We start from the raw sequence: 24,792 nt of genomic DNA, 5'->3' as shown, positions 1-24,792 counted from the left end.
TCCTCCCAAAGTCAATCAGAAAATACCATTCTATTGTGCTTGAAAAAGAAACAAAGATATCTGATACCTAGGCTACAGTTTAATGACCTCAATATACAAACAAGCTATGTACATGTATATCCAATAAATATACCCACACTGGGTGGAATGACAAAGTAATGAAGTTGCACTGTATTTTACATTAGCTTTTATAAATCTAGAGAACATTAAAACTCTTTACAGACTTCAATAAATATTTTATGAAAATTTAAAAGTGGGTGGCAATATCAAATTTAACTAGACAATAGCCTTAACATAAATGAGAGTCTTGTGTCAAAAAAGCAGTTCATAGTTACAAGAATTTGTTTTCTTACTCTGACTTCAAAATGACTTCATACTGGCTTACTAATGGCTCCCAAACAGCTTTAATATTGATTAACATGTCGCTACCTCAAAGTTGTACACTTTATCTGTACAACCAAGTTAACTAACTCCCAGAGTGCATGAAGATGCAAATGAACAAAATATCTAAAAATTGTGGAACAAACCCAGGTTGATGTGGAAAATATTCTTCATTGAACACACAACTATAAAACATTTTCTATGTTATAGTTACTGCAATTTCTAATATTCTCCTAAGTGACAGAAAGATAACTAGTCAATACATTATGACTAAAACAGTGTGATGTAAAATCATATAGGTTCCAAGAATATGTGGGATAGTTTTCAATTCGAACATGATAAAATTACTTAAAATCCGTCATAAAATATTCAACTTCCACATGAAACCACTTCTGCATTAAAGAATAAAGGTCATCTAATTTGACTAAGTTTTTTAAGCTTTGTTGATCCAATTTACAAAGCATTTTAGACTTAAATTACCAGTCAATCATGTCACAATGTCACTTATTACATCAAATGACAGTTTAGCTACCATTAGCAACCATTATAATATAATAATGGAAAGAAACTCCTGCATGCCTATGTTTTTATATCCTGGACATTTATTTGTACTATTATGGTTAAATATCTAGCAATGACCAATTAAGATATAGTAAAATACAGCCAAAATTTACCTCGATAAGTGAGATCAGAGATTCCAGTTACTAGAGGGTGAAAATTTCATCTATTTCTCCAGAAAAGTGGGTTTTTTTTTAGTGTGCTGAATGATGTGAGAATTTTATTAAAGAAATTTTCCATTTACACCTAGGCTAAAGTTCAATTAAAATTTTCTTAGAAACTAGACTACCACTTCTAGCATTTTCCAGCAAATGTTACTCCTGACAAGGTTCACATCATATTTTGGAGTTCAGTCATCTACTTCCTCTTTCACTTACATAAACATCCAGAGTAAGATACAAAATTACGATATTCTTAGGGTCAAACAAGTAAAATCATATACAGGAATAACTTATACACAAGAAATAAGTACTTTATAGTTTTGCAACAATGCTCATTGACTACTCAGCATATGAAGACAAAGGTGACTGTTTGACATCTTAAAAGATCTAAGAGAACTATTTAATGTATTTTCTGTATCAAGTGAGAAATAGTCCTCTAGTAACTGGCATACATTCACCAACCATACGGCAGAGAAATATCATACCCTAGATATATAACACAAGGATACAAAAATATCTAAAATATATTACATGTGATGTTTTAACAACACATGTAGAATGAAATGTATGGTAGAGGAAAATGAAATCAACAACAAAAAATAAGTTATTGAGCACCTCCATTATCTGCTTCATTCTTTTTTAACTCATTTACAAATTTCATAATATTAACATACTCCTAATTCAAACCCAATTAAACACTAGGGATTAGTAAAAGCACATAAACACTCCTTCCAAAGACAGCTCCAGTAAATGTTTTAGTTTATCAACAAACAAAGCCATTTTCCTCATCAGCAGTTCATCTTATTTTAAATTGTAATTCATATTTCCCTAATTGAAATTGTTTTATTTCAAAAGTCAAACTACATTTTCCATTACAGTAAATATCATTATTATTATCATAAAATATCTACTTAACACATTTCATACAAGATCACTATGTAAATTTTTTATTCCTAATTACCTTTCTTGTTTTTGCATTTGGTGCCAAAGTTTGTTAATTCCTTATTACTTTGTAAAAATAATAGAATTCTGCAGTTCTGAATTAGTGGGAATATCATATTTAATGTACTGCAAACATTACTGAAATGAATTCAAAAGCATAATTCTTCTCAATCTGAATACAGTTTACATATGCAAGTAAAACTGGGAAAATATCTTCTAAATGGATCTTTCCCATGAACTGAATGATCATATGTTTCTTATGTTTATTTCTCTTGAAAATAGTTAAACTCTTGGGAATTCACAAGCAGTAAAGTGCTTTCGAAACAAATCAGCTAGAAATTCAAGCCACAGTGGAAATCTTTCAATAAAAAGGGAATCACTAGGATGCAGAACTATGAACTATGCCAAAGTACCATTAATATAATGCCAAGCCTGATACATCAATCTGTCCATATCCTTCAATGTACTAACTCTTCATCTCTCGTTACCTGTAATCACAGCCAATTAGAGGGGGATGCAGGGGCTACATCGTACCCAGGCCGGAAGGTCCAAAAGGGGGCCCGGGAATTTCCCAGGATTTCAGAAAATTTTTACATATACTGAAGACTAGCATTCTACCCCTCTCTCATCTTCCATACCCTCTCTGGCATAAAACCATAGTAGATAAAAACAGGATGACTAATAAAGAAGGAAAGGGGACCCAAAAGAAACTTTGTACCCCTTGATCAAATTCCTCTTAGAGGCCCTGCCTGTGATAGTTTGGTATCAAATGACAGCATTCAAAACAAAATATAAAAACTTCTCAAAGAAAACGAAGTTACATGTAGTTCCTCACGATCCAGAGTCCAAGTAACTTTTGGCATCCAAAATAGAAAATTTGAGAGGAGAGCACATCAAACTAATAGTTTAAGTATTTATGTGAAAGAAGTGTAGGACAGTTTAGGAGTAAGCATTTAGTGTTTTCAGTATAAAATTGCATCTTAGATATGAAGGATCTTGTGCAATGTTGAATTAGTGTTTGTATTGTTATATGGATAGGTAGTGTCCAGTGCAAAAAAAAAAAAAAAAAATGGTAATATGCTTGTCTGGGGAGTGTAGTTTCAGTTGGGTGTATGTCTAATGGGATGATGTTTAAGAGGGGGTTGCTAGGATAGCTGACTTATGCTTGTCAGTCATTCTGGTGAGAGTGAGTTTTGTTAGCACTGTATTTTTTGAGGTTGGTTAGATATGTGGGCACAGGTTGTTGAAGCATGTGATTCTTTTTCTGCATGTGTATGTGAGTGAGTGAGTGTGCATTGAAGGTCAGTTACATGGTGGTGTGTGAGAAGCAAGTAGTGTTCTTGCAAAGAACTGAGTGCTGAGGATAGTGAAGAGGGGCTGTATTAGAAGAACCTTTGTTTTGATGTGTAGGGCCTCTTAGCAATGCTGACCATGATGCATTCACAGGTGGCCCTGGGAAGAACACAAGTGTTTGAATCCTGGTGGCAACATTCAGTACACAGTCAAACCAGCTATTCATTCTACCCCTAAGGGTTGGTCAATAAAATGAATACCTCGCTTAAAATAAGGTGGGGAGGGGGCGAAGGTTCTGGTTGCAATGAAGAATGTGTGGAAGGAAAGAACATTATCTCAGAGAGCAAAAACAGGTATGTTTGAAGGAATAGCATTTCCAAAAATACTATATGGTTGCAAGGCATGGGCTATAGATAGGGTAGTATGGAGGACAGTAGATGTGTTGGAAATGAAATGTTCGAGGACAGTATGTGGTGCGTGGAGGTTTAATTAAGTAATGAAAAGGTAAGAGAGATGTGTGGAAATACGAAGAGTGTGGTTGAGAGAGCAGAAGAGGGTGTGTTGAAATGTGTCAGAGGTGCATGGAACAAAGAGAAGAAGGTGACCAAATTGGAGGTGAAAGGATGGAGTGAAAAAGATTTTAAGTGAACAGGGCCTGAACATACAGGAAGGTGAGAGGCATGCAAGGAATAGAGTGAATTGGAACAATGTGGTACACCGGGGTCGATGTGGTGTCAATGGACTGAACCAGGGCATATATATATCAACAAGAACCCATTTAATGATAAAAATATACTGTAAATATGTTTGGTGCTAGTGAAGCACCTGAACATAACCACAAGACCCCAGACCACTAGTGAATGGAAAGATTGTCTGGCCAGATAGAGTTAAGCATACATATACAAAGCTAACAAATAATAATCAACTTAAGGTAATTCAGTATTGGGTCTGCCATCCTATGAGTGGTCATAACATGATAGAGAACTATGACAAATATTTATATGTACTAAGTTTATCTAGAAATTATCTTTGAAAACTATCTATTTTGAAGTACTCATTATATAAAGTATGGTTAAGCTTTTTTGTGTAATACCACAAATCATTGTATCTGTATTTTCTTGGAGATTAATGATGTTTATTCTAATTACAGATATCTATAATCATCTGTCAAAAAAACAAATAGCTGTGCTGGATTCCTGTCAATCTAAACAGAATCATAATGCCAGTTTTTCCTCTATGTCCATTTTTGTGAATAGGGATGCTGAATGTTTTTCTTGTGTCTAACTGAAATACTTTGACCCTGGTAACTTATTACCCTGGTACATATAACACAGTAACATTTACATTAATACAGAACAACCTGGCCATTTCATTGTTGTCATTTACCTACACAAGAGGATTTTCTATCATAACAGTGCAAGCAATGATGCTAGATTTAAACAATCTTACCAATTATCAGAGAAAAACAAAGGAAATAAAGAACTGAAATGCTTGCAGTGTTAACAGACAAGATTAATGCAGTGTTTGTACACCTAGTTTCTGAGAATAGTGTTTCTAACAGCGTGAGCCCCAGCAAACCACCTTAGTGTGTCTCAAGCTATCTTGATGGAAGGATGTTTTTTTCTTTACTTTTCCTGTATGCCACTTCATTTAGGACATTTTTCTTCTGAGTGCTGTATTTCTTCTACTTGTGCTTCAAGATGGTTGGCTTTAACCTTTCTGTGGATGAGAAAGCCTAAATTTTTGCATGGAAGCAAGACAATGTGGGTACATAGATTTCTAAGTGCACTGGGCACTGAGAACACACAATCAAGTGGCTGCTTCCACCAAAACCTCATCAGTGCCTTGCCTCATCCAGGAGATCAAGACCCAATGGACCCAAACATGGACCTAGAACACCTCAGGGACCTTGCCAATTCCATGCCCAGATCTGTATAGATGGAAATCAAGACCAAATGAGAGACAAAGCACTAAAATGTAAGTGTGATGTCACCTTTGAAAATATGTGAGGAGGCAGACAAGGTTTTTTGCAGACATCATACTCTACTTTCCTGACCCAGGAACCTCTTCTATTTCTTTTATGGGGTCCTGCAGCAAACATGAAGTTGGCCCTATCCATCAGCAGGATTACAGGTAAAGATACACAATGATGTTAGTTGGTATAGATGATAAATAAGAGCAATGAAGAGGGAAAGAATGATGGGAAGGCTGCCAGCATCCTAAAAAGGAATGTAATAAGGACACCATTCACAAAAGTGTGAGGAAAAACAGAGCATACTTGGGATGCACATTTGGATGGGGCATCTAGGAAACTTTCCTTCCATGACCATTGAAAATATGGAGTGAAAGATGCTTTTGAGTTATCAGGGATGAACATTAGAGAGGTGTGGTGCTTGCATGGATAGAAAAAATTCAAGAAATGTGGTACACAGGGGTGCTGGGTTCTCAATGAGCTGAACCATGGCATATGGGAGTGGTCAGAATAAACCAAGGAAAGATACGTGGAGCCTAGCTGAGGATGGGGGGTTTCTGGTTTTGGTGCATTATGAATAACAACTAGAGAGTGGATGTGAGCAAATGAGTGCTGATTCTTCATCTGTTTGTAGTGCTACATAATTGACATGGGAAATAGTGAACATGGACAAAAAAAACTTTATCCCCCTTGACTTATATAATAACACCATACAACAAGCATTTAGCCAGTCATCAAACCCTTCACCTTGGGCCATACAAATAGTGGAAATCCTGTTCAACCACTCAAAAGCACTGCAATTCACTCCACTCCACCCACTGTGCCACACTTCCCCTTATGCAAGGCTTTTCCCACCACCACCACAACCAACCAGGTCTCTTTCAACCAACAATGCATGACAATCTCACTCTGCATACAACCTCAACCCATATCCAAAACATTTACCAGTGCTTCAAAATACTAACTCTCTCTTTTCTTTGCTTGTGACCACTTCCACATTTGTTTCTGTAATGATGGTTCCATTTGTTCTCTTATCCTTTCACTGTCTCCTTCCAAAACTTTTCCTTATTTTCCCTTTAGTTTACCAATACTCTTTCACCATATCTCTCATGTACCCTATTTTTCAGCCTTTGGATTCCTCCTGACCTCCTGCCTCATTCTCTTCTAAACGATCCGATCTCCTGCACTCCTTCCCTTAAGGTACTGCCAAAACACCACTCCTTTTCAGGCAACTTAAGTTCCCCATTACCATATCTCTAAGGTTTACACAAAAATTCAATGGCAATGTCATAATTTACTTTTCTCACATATATACTTATGCAATTAAATGAAATGAACTATCACACTCATATAATTGCCACTATGTAATGCAGCAATACCCCATTACATTGGACTAATTCGAGAGAAGGGTGACCCATTAGAAGCCATATTTGGATGAGGTAGTGAGGGACGTAAATGCAAGCATCTTCAAGAGAGGGACAAGCATGCAGTCTACTGAGGTTAAGGGAAGCTTGAGAAAAGAGTTAACTGTTGTCTGCTGATGACACTCCACCAGTGGCAGACTCAAGTGAAAAACTGCAGAGGCTAGTGTCTGAGTTTGGGAGTTTGTGAAAGAAGGAAGTTGAGAGTAAATGTGAACAAAAGCAAGGTTATCATGTTAAGCAGGGCCAAGGGACAGATCAGTTGGAGTGTGAATTTGAATGAAGAAAATTTGATGAAACTGGAGTGTTTTATATATCTGGGTGCAGACATAGAGGCAAATGGAACCATGAAAGTAGAAGTGAATCACAGGGTGGGAGAGGGGGAGGTGGGGGCAAGGTTCTAGGAGCATTATGGAATGTGGAAGAAAAGGCTATTATCTAAGACGGTAAAAATGGAAATGTGTAGAGGTATAATAGTCCAAGCAATGCTCAATGGATGCAATGCATGAGCAATAGATGAATGTACAAAGGAGGATGGGTATGATGAACATGAAATGTTTAAGGACAATATTTGGTGTGAGGTGGTTTGATCAAGTAAGTAATAAAAGGGGAAGAGAAAGGCGTGGTGATAAAAGAGAATGGCTGAGAGAGCTGAAAAGGCTTGGACATATCAAGAGAATGAGTGACAAAGAGAATATCTGTGTCAGAAGTGGATAGCACAATGAGATTGGGGGTGACCAAGCTGGAGGTGGAAAGATGAATGAAAAACATTCTGAGTGATCAGGGCCTGAACATGCAGGAGGTTGAAAAGTGCACATGGGAGTACTTTAGCATACAGTACACAATGTTCTGTCAGTGGACTAAACTAGGACATATGAAACAGCAGGAGAAACCACAGAAAGGTCAGAGAGGTCTTTGTAATTTTAATGCATTACACATAACAGCTACAGAAGTATGTGATTGATTGAGGCCTTTTTCATCTGTTCTGTGCTACCTCACAAGTGCAGGAAACACTATGAAAATATAATTAATAAATATCAAGTGTAATGAAAACATACCTCATTCTTCAAGCTGGTGTTCAGGATGTTGCAAAAACATTCTGACTTAGTGGCAAATAGCTTCAGGGTCACCTGGAGTCACCTGAAACACTTCCTGGTCAGAAATGGGGCTTCATAGGGAGCAGGATACTTTCCTCCAATGATGATGCTAAATCACCTTTAGCTTTTTAGCAAAGGTGAGGTATTTCCTGGATCACTTAGCACATCCAACACTGATAGTACTCTTGTCTGCCATGATTTATGGTGTCCGCAAAAAACACTGTCAGCTTCTTCATATGTTCTGATTTCAAAGGCAATACACACTAAGGTTCATTGTAGGTACAAGAAAATGAAACTCTCTGGGTGAAATCATTGTACATATAATCACTGAGACAAGTGTTTCCATTAGTGTGAACACAGCAACCTGCCTCAGTGTGCCTCAGAATGTATGAATGGCAGGAATTTTTTGTTTTCACAGCTGCCCATTCATCTTGGAAATTATGCTTGTGGGCTAGATCTAATCCACTTGTGCTTCAAGATGGTTGGCTCTAAACTCTCTTAAGAAGGACAAAGCCCAAATTCTCATCTGGAAACAAGAAAATGTGGGTACATGTGGGATTTCTTGGTGCACTGAACTGAGTGCTCAGAATGCACAATCAGTTAGCTGCTTCTTGCAACAACTCATCAATGCCTCCCCTAATTCAGGATATCAAGACCCTATGGACCCAAAACATGGACTTGGAATACTTCAGAAACCTCACCAATTCCATGCCTTAACATTTGCAGATGGTAAACACAACCAAAAGAGAGATGGCAAAGTACTAAAATATTTGTAGCTGTGACATCACCTTTGAAAATGTATGGGGGGGTAGACATGCTTTTATGTGGACACTGTAATACAAAACAAAAGGCCTTTATACCAAAAAAAAACTTTGCAAGTGCATGAGAACACAGGCATCAAGTTTATTTATGTGTTGACTAAGTGGCCGCTTATCCCACACAGGCAACCAGTGTTCAAGCTGTTTTTGTTTCATCTTGAAATTTCAACATAAATTAAGTTTGTTGGTGTAAAGGCACATAAGATTATACTGCACCATCAAATTATAGTAAATAAGGGTAAAACTATATGCATGCATGGACAAAGAACAATAAATATTTGTAAAGATAAAGAACAAATGCATCGAGGTGATGCATAAGAGGCTGTCACGTTTTCCTGATGCCTAGTGTCCTGGACTAAGGACAAGAGGAAACTATGCTGTTACATCCTACACTCAGTCCAACCGGTTACCTTATGGGACTAAAGTTGCAATGTAATGGACTTTTATTGGATAGATTCAATTGGATTTAGATTCAAAACTTAATTTCGAGGGGTCTGAAAGGTCTGCTACAAGCTGAATTTTGATACAATGAAATCTGTTAGAATGAAGGTTTAATGTAAGCCATTTCCCACAACACAGGGATCCCTAAGCATCTTCCTGAAAACCATAATCACTACTTTATGTACATATAAACATAGTCTGATTCATCACAATGTACCTTTCATAATGCAATACTGCTTAAAATACTACGGAAACAAAAGCTTCATATCAATTCATCTGAGGCTAGTAAACTCATGAATAAAAGACCTCATTATTCCATGTACATTAACAAGTAACTTTATGGTATAAACAAAAAATCATATTAATGCTTTTCTGGCCATGCATAATGGATGCATATGCAGCCTAAGTCAACACTGGAATTAAGCAAACTGGGCACTATGCTTACCATATTCACTACTTCACAAACATCATCATCCCAAAATCAAGTGGACTTAGTGGTAGACTACGTATAATGTCCAACTTGTAAACTGACGAGAACATGTGGTAACCGAGATGTGCAGGTGAATTCTGTCTGTCCATCCTAGCCGAAGACTGAAACTGGAATTCTGTGTATGATACTGTACTGCAAAACTGAAGCATTCTTTTGAAGGGAATTCCAGAGAGATTGCATGTCCTTGTTCATGGTACCAGTATACAACTAAGTGGTTAGTTCCTATCTTCAATTACAAGGAAGTGTTAGGGGAAACACATAACACCCAATTCATAATGTTAGCCGATAGCTGCCATACATGCGCCAGTTCTTTGGATACTACAACTGGTATATCAGGTGTGAATAAATCAAATCAACATTCAGTCAACTCCATGGGTAATTATTCCAGCACATGATGATGGAATTACTTTTAGAAAAGGCAAGTTAATGTAAAACTTTTAGTAATTTGGATTATGATCAAATAACATCATAAATAATCATTCTTCCCAATCTTTTGTGAAGTTCTACATACCAAAGAAATACGAAAAAACTATACAAAGCAAGTCAGAAGCAAATCTAAATAAGATTAAGAGAGGCATCAAGGAAAAAGTCAAAAAAGTAGACTACGTACTAAGTAAAAACATTTCAACAGTTGTAATATGTCCACAAAAGATGCACTGATACATGAGAAGGGGAAACTCAACTGTATCAAGAAGCTTTGCCATGCTACCTATTGCCTACACAAGGCAAAGCATTTTCATTAGTGTGCATTAAGTATGTAGGCAAGCTTAAGTCTTTTGTGGGTTGCAATCTTGCAGTCATCATCCCTATCTACTCAGCTTGGGGACTGACTGTGCCACAGAAGCAAATTCAACTTCTACCTATGTTCCTTGTGTAGCCCCAATATTCCTGAGGTAATTTCTAAATTCTTAAAGCCCTATTTGTTATGTTCATCCCTGTCAAACTGGGCTTCATTCAAGGCCAGGTTCATACCGCCTAACTAACAATACTTCTGTATTTGACTTTTGTCTGCTTAATCTGATCTATCCGATACCTAAAAACATCCATCACATCAAAAAATACAATAATCAACATTATCTTCTCAATATGGATGACATCAGAAACTACCTTAACTGTAAACATCATCTAGATTCAGCATACTGCTGTATAATACTAGCCAAATTATGTAAAATCTGCACATCACCGTCCTATTTACATTAGGGGTTCAGCTGATGAGATTACACATGTAGTGCTCTTTAGTGTTTTACATAAATGTTCTTTCTTATGGGGAACAGCTGTTGATGCGAAAACTAACATTTTGATTCTGAGAAAGCTTAAATTGAATCTCTATACAATATCCACCCACAAGAAAAGTCATTTTTGCTTAATCTTGCAATCTTCAGGATCCACTTCATGAAATGTCTTTTATCTGCTGCAGCACAAATTATTCTCTGTCCATTTCAACAATGTTCTTCTCTGCAAGTATTCTCTGGAGATCTTAGCATACTTGTGCTAGGCTTTACAGCCATGTTTTTCCTGAATCTTTCAATATTGTGGTTCCTCTTAAATTCATTATTGATTTTTGTTCTTAAACGTTAACAGCCTCTACAGTCTAGTTCTTTTGGTATTTCAGAGCCTGGTCAGCAGTTTCTTCATCTGATACTGTCTCAAAGATCTCAGATATTTCTTAAAATTCTTAACATTCTATTTCATGATGGGTTATTCCAGAATTCTATGCCTATCTTTGCCCTGCAATAATGTCTACATACTTGTTTGACAAGTCACATCCCTTGGGAGTTTTACAGTTAACTGAATTGTGTTCTGCAGTTAGAGTCTGAGCCAAATAATATCAATGTCTATGAAAAAATAAACTCTGGAGTCAGTACTATTCCAAGTTACTATATACCATTACTATTACTGAAAACCAGTTTATTTTGACTTTCTAAAATTCAGCGCCAACAGTTAAATTCATCACTTTACATACTTTTCCATTATTTCAGGCTGGAATGATCACCCTTCTATTCATAATAAGAGTGAATGGGTGTGTGTATGAGCATGTAAAACTGTGAGGAGGTGTGTACAACTGTATGTATTTATGTATCTGATTAGAGTCCACAATATAAATCATATGTAGTCCTAAACAAAAAAATATTGTAGCTTTCTCATACATGAAAAACAATAATTCATATTTTCCCTAATGAACTGAATATTTACACAGCATGTCTAGACTGCATAGGAGTGGGTAAAATCATGAATTAAGTCAAGTGGTCATGTGGATATATTCCAATTTGCTTGAGTGCTGATCCAAACAATTAATTTTTGACATAAAGATACTGAGATACCAGTCATAATTCTTCTAAAATACCTCAATATTTATACCCAAACCTATTTTTGCTAAACAGTTTTGCCATTACATTATAAACTTTGAATCATATTTACATTCTAAATATATGTTTTAATCTTTTAAACACTAAGTAACACCAAGAAATTAAATCAATCTGTGATTATCAATCAACAATCTAACCTACTGAAGATTCCTGAAGTGGATGACAATCATAAACACATAATTGATTAACATTCCTTCTTTAAGTACATGTTTTATGCTTATACATCTTAACAGTTACACCAAAGAGACAATATCAATATATAGTTAGCATCCACACTACAAAAAAAAAAAAAAAAGCATCGTGATTGCAGTACCAAGATGAAAAATTTAAAGGTAATGCAGATGCTTAATGGTGATCACTACTTTCCTAACTCATTACCACACAACACTATATTCCTTCCTTTAAATGTCACCTTTGAAAGAGATAAAACTAATGTGTTACACAATTTCCCACTGACTAGGATGGTAACATCCTATATGTACAGAGTGGTAATATCCAGCCTAGAGCTTTGATAAGAAAAGTGAACAGCCCTGAGCATGCCGTAATGAGTAAATACCTTGGCTCTAACTCTGGATACACTCCCTTGAAGTGGTAATTCACAACAGTTGCTACATTATTGTCACTAACAAAAAAAAATCTTGTTAAGGGAATCTTATGATATGAAAAAGTTCTCAGCAATTCTTTACAATTTACCTACAACAAATTCATATGAATTACAACAAAAGCTAAGATAGAACAGGGTTTGTACCAAGAATACAAATGTTACCGAATATCAAGTATGCCATTTCCCATTTAAGGTCATATAAAATCAAATTAATACACACTTTGGTCCAAGTACCTCAGGACACTTTTAAATAATAAAGTACCTGCCTTATTACATTGAGAAATTAAGAGGCCGAAACATAAAATATGAGAGCAGACTTAGCAGGTGATGATAATTTGCATAGATAAGGCAAACAGTAAGCACAAGTACTGTGACCATACAGTGTAAAGATGTGCAACATGCTAAAAATGGCAGAAGTGCAAATGTGGCTGTGGAGTGAACTATCAACTGGAGAAGGCCAAAACAAAGATTCTTCCTCCAAACAACCTAGGACCCTTCCCACAGTACTGTTTTCCAAGGCAACCACATCCATCCAATTCTTCTTACACAGAAACCAAAATCACTCAATTTCAAAACCTATCTATGACTAAAAATTCAAATTTGTGAAAAAAGTTTACTTATCAAAATGCACTTGGCTTAAAAGAAAAATAAAAACAAGAATCCACGTCAGGAGCAGTAGCAGATTTACAATTGCTTCTGGACATCATTTACAGTGCAGTATAGCTGTTCCTTCATTCACTAACAATTCTTTTCTCTGGTAATACTCGTACTATGCAACTCATTGGAATGGCACACATCCTATGAGCCCACCCTATCCATCAAGTTTTGGTAATTTCATTTTCTCTAGCCTATGCTTTTCCTAATTTCTACCATTTTTCAATAATCTACAACTGTTCCTCATGTTCATACATGCTGAAACAATCACAAGTCACAAAACACTTCACCATTGCACTGATCTGACAATCAAACCACAAAACAAAATTCTTCAGAAAATGTTTCAATCAAAGTTTCTTGGCATTTCAAAACATTAATAAAAATAGAATTAGAATGGGTATTCAAAGAAAATGGAAATGATTTTGCATGCCAACCCTGCTCTGTATTCAGAAAAAAAAAAAAAAAGCTGTTCTTGAAAAACTGGCAAAAATCAACTTCATGCTATATTCATGTTTCAGAATGTGAGGCACTTGTGCATCAGTGGGCCATTATTTGTACTTGAAAGGCATCATTCTTTAACTTAAGATAAATTACACTATATGAGCAACATAAAATACTATAATTATAACAAATACCAAGCAATATAATCTCTTATTTTCAAAATTCTGTTGTCTAAACACCAACTCACCCTGAGTTGTTGATGTTGCTGTGTCATGGACACAAATAAAATCTAATGTCTTCTGAGCAAGACTACAACAAAAATACTTTTCCACTGTAAAAAAAAAAAAAACTGTAAAATAAGCTCCCTTATAAATGATCCAAGAGAAATTCTGTACAGTAAAAAAAAATTGACTGTACCAATACGATAAATGAAGTTCCAAATAGTTCTTCAAGGTACAATCAAAAAATGAAGTTGAAGCTGAAGCTCCATGGTTTGAAACTTCATCTAGAAAAATTTTACTCTGTACAAATCAATAATTCATGATATAGCTATAATTATTACTTCATGCTTTTGCATCTGGGTATTTATGCAGAATCTTCACCACACATTTTGCTTCTCTATAGTGTTCAAATGTAATAAAGCCATCAACTACATTGAAAACATCAGCCAAAGAATTCTGCACTTGTTTGGGTATGACATCAATGAAACAAGTGTTAAACATTTACAAAAAAAAAAAAAAAAAAAAAAGAATGTGCAAGAAGATAGACAATTTCCTTAGCAAATATATACACAAAAAATAAAACATGTTTCAACTCTGACATTTCCAACACAGGACAACTGATCTGGGATGTTTATGATCATAAAACTAGTCCAGCTTTTGATTACACAAATAATTACTAGGAAACAGTATATCAAATTGGGGACCCACTACCATTAAACCACTCATATGCACCATCAAGATATTTTGGCAACTGACAATTACTTTTCACCATAGAGTACTGTCATCCAAACAGTAATTGTTACCAAACCTTTGGTATGCTACAGCAATGGGCATTTTGATTCATCACAAAATGTAAGACATTCAAGATTCTAAGGATCCTGAATCCATTCAACCCTCAAAGGATTTTCAAGCACATGGATTCTCCTAAATCAATTCCTACTAATGAGCAGGTGTGCCATGACACCATAATCCTTTCCTGCTAACAAGTCATTACCTTATAGGATTTATTTGAACTTACATTTAATTTTGCTGGATGGGTTAACAACTGGAAATTAGTATTCAGGAAACAAAAATGGACAGAAAGATTTACCTCTTAACAGGCAGAATTACTCCATCTTAAACCTTTACTTACCAGCAAACACCAGACAGCATTTGTTCAAATGATGCAAGCCATGGGGCTGGTGGAATGGAAAATGTGTTCTTAAGCTCACTGTGTCAAGGATCCTGGTAAGATGTGGTGAACTTTTAAACTCAGGTAAACGAAAAGCAGATTTTCTCTTGATTTTTCGCTTTGAAATCCCAAGCCACACCCAAACTCACTTATCTCCAACACTAACTATCACACAAGTTTGATAAGTCATATCACTTGGAGGTTTTACAATTTATTCAACTGTGTGCTGCAAGAGGAGCCTGAACCTAATAATATCTATAACTAAAATGATCATAGAACCACACCCACATTCATCTTTTCACACACTCTTATGCTACTGGTATGTAAAATTTAAACAACAGTCCCTAAAGCTGCCTCCCCATCCATACTCACTCCTTCTACGGTACTTAACAACTTTCTTTAGACATCTGTTCATTGAAAAATCATTACACAAAATCACACTCCATACTTGCTACCATATATTCAGTTGTACACAGAGGGCAACATCCACTCTTACATGAACTAATGCAAACATATTCCCAAGTGTGCAATCTCTCTCTCTCTCTCTCTCTCTCTCTCTCTCTCTCTCTCTCTCTCTCTCTCTCTCTCTCTCTCTCACCCCAGCACTCCCCCCCTCTGTTTTTCAAAACATCATTATGGAGTACTACCAATAAAAAGTAGCAAAACAAAATAATAAAGGAAAAACAAAAAAAGTATCAGAATTTCTAACCAATATTAATTTCAAGGTAGTTGCAAATAGATACATGCTTGACAGAACATAAGTTCTTTTGGGTTCCACAAGGAACAGTTGTAGCCTCAATGATATTTGTAATCAAGACTTCTGACAGATATGAATGTAAACCAATGAATGTAAACCAGAGTAAAATCACATGTCCTGCAGATGACAAGAAAATCAAAACAGTGGAAAGTGAGAAAACCCAAAGAGAAATCCAAAGAGATCACAATATCATATACAAATGGGTGGAAAAGAACACTTACATTCAACATTGAAAAATATGAACAGATAGGTCATGGGACAATTAATAATTTGTATACCTGCATACGAAGACCCTACAAGAAAAGAAATTGGATATAAAGTTTCATCAAGGATTTGGGAATCACTGAAAAACTTTAATCTAAAGGCCACAATGATAAGATGATGCTCTCAAGCCAAATAATTAGTAGTATGACAATGAGAACTTTTGAAACAAGAAACAGGAAACAAATGATAAAAATGTTTAATGTATATCTACAAAGAAAAGCTGAATATTGCTATGGTATATGGGCACCAGTTAAGCACACTGAAATGAATTAGAGAGAACATTGAAACACTTTACAAGACTTGAACATATGAACTGCCATGAAATACAAAGCACTTAAACTCTACAATCTAAAAAGATGTAGAGGGTGATGTATGATGATATAAACCCAGCATCAAAGAAAAAGTATTAAGGGCAACACCCTAAATCTAAAAGCAACTCAGCATAACGCCTGGAATTTTATCATAAAGGCACCAAATGAAAATATATGAATGCCCACCAAGGAAGCTGAAAGGCTACTGAATGCTATACAATGATAAATAAGAAATTTACATGGATTAAAAAAATATTGAAGAGAAATTACTCTCAGGTGAAGACAATATCAAGTGAACCTCAAAGAAACAACTGTGCCAGAGGAGTAGCTGCCAATAAAAAAAAATGCATTATGCAACAAGCAAGGTATATGATGAATAAAGGAGTGGCTACAAAAATATTCAAAAGAAAACTAGACTCTTAGGTGAAGACAATATCAAGTGAACTTCAAAAAAACATCTATGACAGAGGAGTAGCTGCCAAAGGAAAATGTATTATGCAAAAAGCAAGATGTATGATAAACAAAGGAGGGGTGAATGAGAGAAGAGCTATCCAAATGGGAAGCAATGTGTTGAGTGCAACATGCTGCCCCTGCCATCAAGGGAAAATCTCATCATACATATTCATTGGTATGTAGGTACTCTCTCGCCCTTTAGTCATTCTCTCTCCAATCCCCATTCCCCCTCTCTCTCAATTCCAGCACAACTTCTCAGGTAGCTGTCTTTTCCTTCTGCCTCATCCACATGTGGGCTGCTGGCATTCAGTCCAAACTCAAACCATCTCCCCACCTCAAGAACAACACTTGACAACAAATAAATACTCTATCCCTCTTCTTTCTCTCTATCTCTCCATTCTTTACCTTCCAGCATTTTTTGAAACTATGAAATACTAATAAGCTGTTAGTCATTTTGAATCAATCTGCCCACCAGCAAAGGACAATGTTTCTGTGCTTAGTTTGCTTTCATTTTTACATAAAATATGATAAAAACAAACATTAACCATGTGTTCCACAAATCAACTGATGAATTTGAACATGACAACAGATTGTAAGCAAGATTTCCCAAATTCCATTCATGTACCACTTGAGATATTTGTAAAGAGCCATGTACCACTTCTCCATTATAAGAGGGTGAACATGTTATGATCATACCTGTGAACTGACTGATATCAACATAATTACCCAGCATTTATTAATTTTACTGAGGGACACCAGGGTACTTAGTTCATAACGAGTACAAATGTTATCTCAGCCCAATTCCGACATTAATGAAGTATTACATTCAGCAAACTTTCAATCAAATTACATGCAAATGGAATAGGAAAAATCTAAAAAATTGATGCATCAAATTTGGGAACAAACTTTATCTCTAAAAGGTAAGCCTAAAAAATTCTTCACCTCTCTAATCCTCTAACAATTCAACTATTCTATCTAGATTCAAATGCTAGTTAGGGGGTCATCTCTAAGGAACTAAAACAAGTTAATGAAACCTAAGCCAGGAAAGTTTCATAGTCCATGAATATTTCTGTTAACAAGAATGAACAATCCAGGCACAGAAGGCCAATAGTATGTGATCTCATGTCTTCAAAAAAGTATGGGCGTAGGCCCCTTGTTACTTACCAAGCAATGAGGGCTATAAGTAAACTAATAGTATCTACTCATGGTCTCTGGAAACAAGGCTGAGCTTTGTTCAAACAAGAAATCAATCACTCCCCAATCATTAATGGAATACCTTCCAAGAATATTTTGTGTTATCAAAAACTGTATCATGATCACAATCATTACTGTCCCTGACTCAAAGTAAAGATCAAAATAATTAGGAAAAAGTAACCAGGAAAGTAATGGCTCCTTAGAAAATAATAAAATGAATATTTCTCAAACATAGTGAAAAAAATCGACACTGTGCCAACACCATAATGTGGCACCTCCCATATGCATAGGCTTCAGTAACAGCAGTCTAGCTTTATAAGATTCTGGTAGCTGCATCACACATATTCAATATTATAAAAAGAATTTACATGCAAGTAATCTTTCTTATATTTCATTTACTCATTATACAAGAACAGGAATACTGAGGTGAAAACTCAAAAAGATCTGGTTCTCAGACAGACTTTAGATGTTCTGCTTTGTGAGCATTATATTACTGCAGTAAGGTTGAAGGATCTAGATTTATTGTTGATAATGGAGTGGGCATGCAATGAAAAGTCTGTATAAAGACCAAAAGGAGTTCAAACATTCAATATGAGGTAGCAAGGTTAGCTTTCAAACACTCACATGCCCCACATCAAAACATCATACCCAATCTCTGTACATTTCATCTTCCTAAATCACAATTAAAAGTAAAGAAAAAGCCTGTTTTGGTCCTGAGCACTGTTTAATCATCTAAGCTAAAAGAAGCAGAAGCAAAGATCTAAATGCTGAACTCATCATTTCTGTCTTAAATATCAATTCAAACTTCCATTACCATACGTCCAAAAAACTAATCAGGAAAATAATAAAAGTATATACCTATACAATAGTATATACCTATACAATACACAATATTTCGACATGAGACATTTCACACCTGAGACATTAAGAATCAGGGTACACTCTTAACTCATGAATTATACCATCATACCTTCTACTTGAAACATATGAAAAGAAAAATTTTCAACACTTTTAATTCTAACAAAATAACCCCTTTCTTTAATTATAATAGTATTGTCAGATAATCTGGTATTTTTGTACTTATGCATTTTTCATGATTTCATTGCAAAATACCACTCAATTTGTATCCCATCAACAAGCAAAATATGTTTCAGTTTATATCCTATCTGCCAGTAAACAAACATATGATAACCAAATACTCTTTTTCACCAGTTATCTCTTCTAAGTTTAGAGTAAATTATTGACAAAGGAAGATACACACCTCAATATAAGTTTAGTGGATGAGACTGTTTATCTAGAAAAGAAAGCCATACAAGACATTCATCAGCATGAAGAAAAGCCCTTAAACACTCATCACCACATATGCTTTCATCTATATCTCTTATTTTTCAGACAATCAACATAATTATTAGTTTAAAAGCAGGAAGCAGTTGGAGGAAATCCGGCCTGTAGGCCCTGATAGGTCTATGGGGCCGAGTTATGGGTGGAGACTGTGGTTTTAGTACATTATACATAAGTAAAGAATGGACCTGAGAGAATGAGGACTTTCTCTTCATCTGTTCCTCACAAATGCAGGAAATTATGAACAAGTATGAAAGAAAAAAAAAGCTATATAAGAACCTCCTAAAGAACTGCAGAGAGTGACAGAGTGAGTGAAGAATGGCAAAAGATTAGAGATAGCTAAACTAAGGGATTGAGCAGGAAATGTGAAGTAATTACGGGAGGCATTGCTTGCATGCACAAGAGAAATGTGTGAATTGTGGAAGGCAGGATGTGGGCATGTCAGAAATAACTGTGAGTCGTGGGATGAGAGAGTTATTTACTTAGCAAAAGAGTGTGTAAGGATGTTATCTACAGGGAAAATCTGTAAATAACTGGGAGATGTGTATGAGAAAGTGGTAGCGGCTGAAAGAGAGGGCAAATGAGAGCCTAGTAAGAGAGTATCAGAAAACTCAGGGGAAAATATGAAAATGTTTTGGATGGAGGTGAATAGTGTGAGGAGAACAAATGGGAGCACCAGTGAAGGGAGCAGATGAGTAAATGGTAGCAGGCAAAGATGAACTTAAGAGATGGGGTATTTTAAAGGACTGTTAAATGTTATATGACAAGGTGGCAGACGTGGGATACCTAAGACATGGAAGCAGGTAAAATGAGAGCCATAGCAAGTGTTTAGGTGAAAAGAGAACAGGTGACAAAAGCTTTGTGTAAGATGAAAAGCCATAAAGCAGCTGGAGTGGATGGGATTATACCTGAATTTCTCAAGTAAAGGCATGAGTGTTGTTGACTGGTCAGTTAGAATTCTCATGGTATGTAAGTTCTCAAGGTGGGGTGCATGTATAAAAGCAAGGGGAAGAAATTCAAATGTTTGATTTACAGTTATGAATTCAATGAGTATGCATGATAAGTTATCTGAGAGTGGGATTGGGATGTTTGTGGCATGCACAGGGCATCAGATTGGAGTAGAACATTATTGCTTCAGGAGTGATAAAGGATGCATGGATCAGCCGTTTACTTTAAAGGATATGTGTGAAATTCCCTTTATGAAAGAGAGGGATCAGTATGTGGCATTTATGAATCTGCAAAGAGTATATCACTAGGTTGAGAAATACATCATCATGGAAGGTGTTATGAATATCTGATGTGGGGGAAAAGCTATCAGAATCAGAGGAGTTTCTATCAATAGAGTAAGGCACATGTGTAGAAAGAAAGGAAGGACAGTGTTTCCATGTGATGGTGGATCAGCAGCTACCTATGATCTACCTATAAATGGAATGATGAGGGAGGAAATTGCGAAGGTCTTGGAGGGAGGGGTACATCTGTAGTCCATTGTGCGTAGAGGGCCTGGGATACAAGTCAACTACTGATGATGATCTGGTGGCAAACATGCGTGAGAAACTGGAGCTGATGTCTGAGGTTGAGAGAATTTGTGAAAGGAGAAAGATGAAATGATGTGAATAAAAGCAAAGTTATTTAGTTTAGTGGGAAATAAAGAATTGGCTGGAGCGTGAGATTGAACAAAGACAGCCAAGAGAAAGTAGAATTTTCAATTCCTAGGAGTGGACATGGCAACATATGGAACCAAGGAAGATGAAGTATGGAGGATAAAGTTTAGGGTTCACTGAAGCATGTGCAGGAAAACTGGTCAATAAGTGCAAAGGGGGTATGATTCATGGTATAATATCCCCACCTATGTTGTAATAATGTGATGCATGGACCACAGATAAAAAGAAAAAGTACAGAAGAGGGTGGAAGTGCTGGATATGAGATGTTTTAAGACAATATATGGTGTGAGCAGAGTTGATTGAGTAAGAAGTGACAGAGTACAAAAGAGGTATTTAAGTAAGATTATGTTTGAGAGAGCAGAACTGGGTGTGCTAAAATGGTCTGGACATACACAGATGAGGGGCTGACTAAGAGGGTATACATGTCAAGAGTAGAGAGGACAAGGAAACGCAGGAGATCAAATTAGATGAAAGATGGAGGGAAAAATGCTTTGAGTGATCTGGGCATAAAACATCAGAAGAATGTAAGGCGAGCATGAGACAGAGCAAGATGGAGCAATGTGGTTTACAGGCAGCAGTGTGCCATCAATGGGAGGAAATGGCCTATGAAGTGGACTGAGGAAACTACAGAAAGGTCTGTGGGGATTGGCTGCAGATATGGGTTCTGGTTTTGGTGCTTATACATGACAGCTAAAATTGGATGCGAGTAAATGAAGCCATTCTTCACCTGTTCCTAGAGTTACCTTGCTACGCAGGAAAGAGTGAAGTATGAAAAAGAATTATCATATCTAACATGCCTATATTGTACATGGACACTCAGTGGAAGCTAAAACAGCTAGTACTATGTACCTATGGCAATAAACTCAACATATATCCTTAAAACAAAGTAAATTGCATTTTGTTCGTTTTCTTTTCTACACATATCTTCCCAGTTGGTTCTAACATTTCTCAAGAACTAAATAATTATAAAAGAAAATAAGTGGTAGAGTTGGAACAGCCATCAAGCACTGTAGTGCAAAAAGTAGGAAACAAAATGTTCAACTTGTATACTGTACACGATACAGTAAACTGAATCTTCATCTGTTCCCTAACGCTTCCTTGTTGATCCAGGGGGCGGCAATCAGGAGCGGGGTTACAGAAGAGAACGAATGTTATCTACTTTCTTTTCCTTCATTCAATTAAACTGTTTCTGTGGGATGGGGTAGTTTAGGGGAATGGATGAAGGGAAGAAAGTATGAATATGTACATGAGGGACAAGCTAGCTGGGAAGTGAGTTTGAATGAAGAAAAATTGGAGGAAGTAAAGTCTTTTAGATATCTGGAAGTGGACTTAGCAGCAAATGGTACCATGGAAGTAGATGTGAGTCACAGGGTGGGGGAGGAGGCGAAGGTTCTGTGAGTGATGATGAATGTGTGGAAAGAAAGAACGTTATCTCAAGAGAGCAAAATTGGGTATGTTTGAAGGAATAGTAGTTCTAACAAAATTACATAGTTGCAAGGCATGGGTTATAGATAGATAGGGTTTTACAAAGGAGGGTGGATGTGTTGAAAATGAAATGTATGAGGACAATGTGTGGTGAGGTGGTTTGATCGAGTAAGTAATGAAAGGGTAAGAGAGATGTGTGGTAATAAAAAGAGTGTGGTTGAGAGAGCAGAAGAGGGTGTGTTGAAATGGTTTGGACAAAGGGAGAGAATGAGTGAGGAAAGGTTGACAAAAGGCATGCATGGAATAAAGTAAACTGGAATGATGTGGTATGCCGGGGCCTTTTCAGTGGGTTGATAACTTACCCAGGAAGTAAACTCTATTCATACATTCACAATAATAAGATAGGATATGGGTAGTACAGACTGAAGAAAGCATGCTGGCTAAAACACCATGATATTATGGCATCACTACATTGCATTCTTGACTTTAATCAGTCCCATCTGTTTTCTCCATTGCTTTTGTTTAGTATACAAATAATTATAAATCAATGAGTTATGCAACAACCTACTAAAGGCTGCTATGTAAAAATGATATGTATGAAAATACTATTTCCCCATATTTTGCTTGCTAGTATAACCACTCCAGCATTGGATAGCTGTTCTATGACCAACACCTATTTTCTCCATTAGTTAGTTGAGAAAATACTGAAGAGAAGCATCTAACTCCAAATCATGCATCAATACGTACCAAATTTTGGTAAATTTCTTTTATCTGACACAGCATATGCTACCATCCACTATGATTTTAGAGTCATGATTTTGTTATGTTTAATATATGCATCCAATTATGAAAGAAAGCATTAAATGTCATCTAAAATAAATGATAATAAAATGTGGTATATACTTCTAAGCTACCTGTTTCATATATATTCGACACTTAAGAGTTAGATATGTTAAGAATTTGATCAGAACGTAACAATCTATCTATATCTCTGATGCATGTTCCCTCAGGGGGGTGGCCATGACAAATGAGTCTCCATAACTGGTGAACTCTAGTCCTCCTTAGCCTTTAGTGCCTCACACTTTAAGAGGCCATTGGCAGAAGGCAACTCTAGCACAAAGTTTTCAGAGGCTCCTGCTTACTGTTCCTGCCTAATGTTCCAACTTACTACTTTTAACCTAAAGCTACCACCTATTCTTCCTATCTACTTCTACCTAACATTTCTATCTAATGCTCCTGTTGAATATTCCTGCATGCTATTTATATTTACTGCTCCTATCATTTTGCCAGAAGGCAAGGCTAGCACACAGTGCTCACCGTCAGAAAATATAGTTATGAAGAATGAGTTGTGTGAGTTAAGTGTTGTCAAGTGTTATGTGTGACAAGGATAGACTGTATGTTTGTAAAGAGAATACCAGCAGTCCACATGTGGGTGAGACAGAGAAGAAAGAAATGACAGCTACTTGGGTCAAAGGAGTGCAACGTAACCCCATATGTGATGGGTTTCAATTGTTAAACTTACAACAGGATTTCCTGTTGCAAATTATGGTACAGGTGTAAACTAATTGCCAAAAAAACTGTAAGCTTAATTAACAGCTAACAGATATCACTAATGCAAAATGAAATTTTTGCATGTTCTACAGAGATCCAATTCCTTATGCTGAAACTTTAAAGGACCAACAGCAAGATCACAATGTAGATTTAATTATTATCCTTATACAATATATCATTGTCTACAGTGAGTGTCTGTATAATAATATTTAACTTAGTAGATGATTCTGAAAATACTTATATGACTTACTGTTTTTTATAATTTATGCAATTAACTGAAAGGGTAAACAGCACTGGCATCTTCCCTACAATATGATCTAAAAGATCAAAAAAATTCCTCATACCTTTACCTATAACAATCATTCATAAACCAAGCATGCAATACCTGTACTTTGCTAAATTTTGGGTCCTGCTGAAACAGCACTGACTATTAATATCCAATAAAACCACAAAAGCAACTAAATATGAAAAGTATAATGAGTCGGTAAACTTTGATGCTACTGTACCAACAAACACCAGCAATTCTTTCCTATGACTTTTGTACCCGTCGATATACTATATATGATATTACTGCAACACCAACAGCTGCAGTTAATGATGCTAATAAAGCTTTTCTTTGTTTCAGGGTTCCTCTGAGCAAAGTTAAATGCACTAACTTTGTTGAAAAGGATGTAGCTCTCTGAAAAATAGTAATATCTTAATATTAAAGTCTGCATATGTCAAAATATAAACTATTTAGTATCTCACTGCACTGTATTTCACTTATCTTGGAAAAAAATGAAGAGCAAAGGAATAAAATGAAGT

The 24,792-nt window shown here is 36.1% G+C and overlaps 1 protein-coding gene across 1 annotated transcript in view; it reads right to left on the bottom strand.

The window, feature by feature from the left end:
- Window positions 1-59: 59 nt before the first annotated feature.
- Gdap1 (ganglioside induced differentiation associated protein 1) overlaps window positions 60-24,792 on the bottom strand; it is a 36,994-nt gene continuing 12,261 nt past the window's right edge. Inside the window, exon 6 of the mRNA XM_071664663.1 lies at window positions 60-24,667. Coding sequence (XP_071520764.1) covers window positions 24,518-24,667 — 150 coding nt within the window. The 3' untranslated portion in view covers window positions 60-24,517. The remainder of the gene's footprint in view (window positions 24,668-24,792) is intronic.

Source organism: Panulirus ornatus, chromosome 9 (assembly GCF_036320965.1).
Source record: "Panulirus ornatus isolate Po-2019 chromosome 9, ASM3632096v1, whole genome shotgun sequence".
Classification (NCBI taxonomy): Eukaryota; Metazoa; Arthropoda; class Malacostraca; order Decapoda; family Palinuridae; genus Panulirus; species Panulirus ornatus.
Note: the sequence above shows the minus strand (reverse complement) of the source record. Positions and strands in the feature narration are given on the sequence as shown.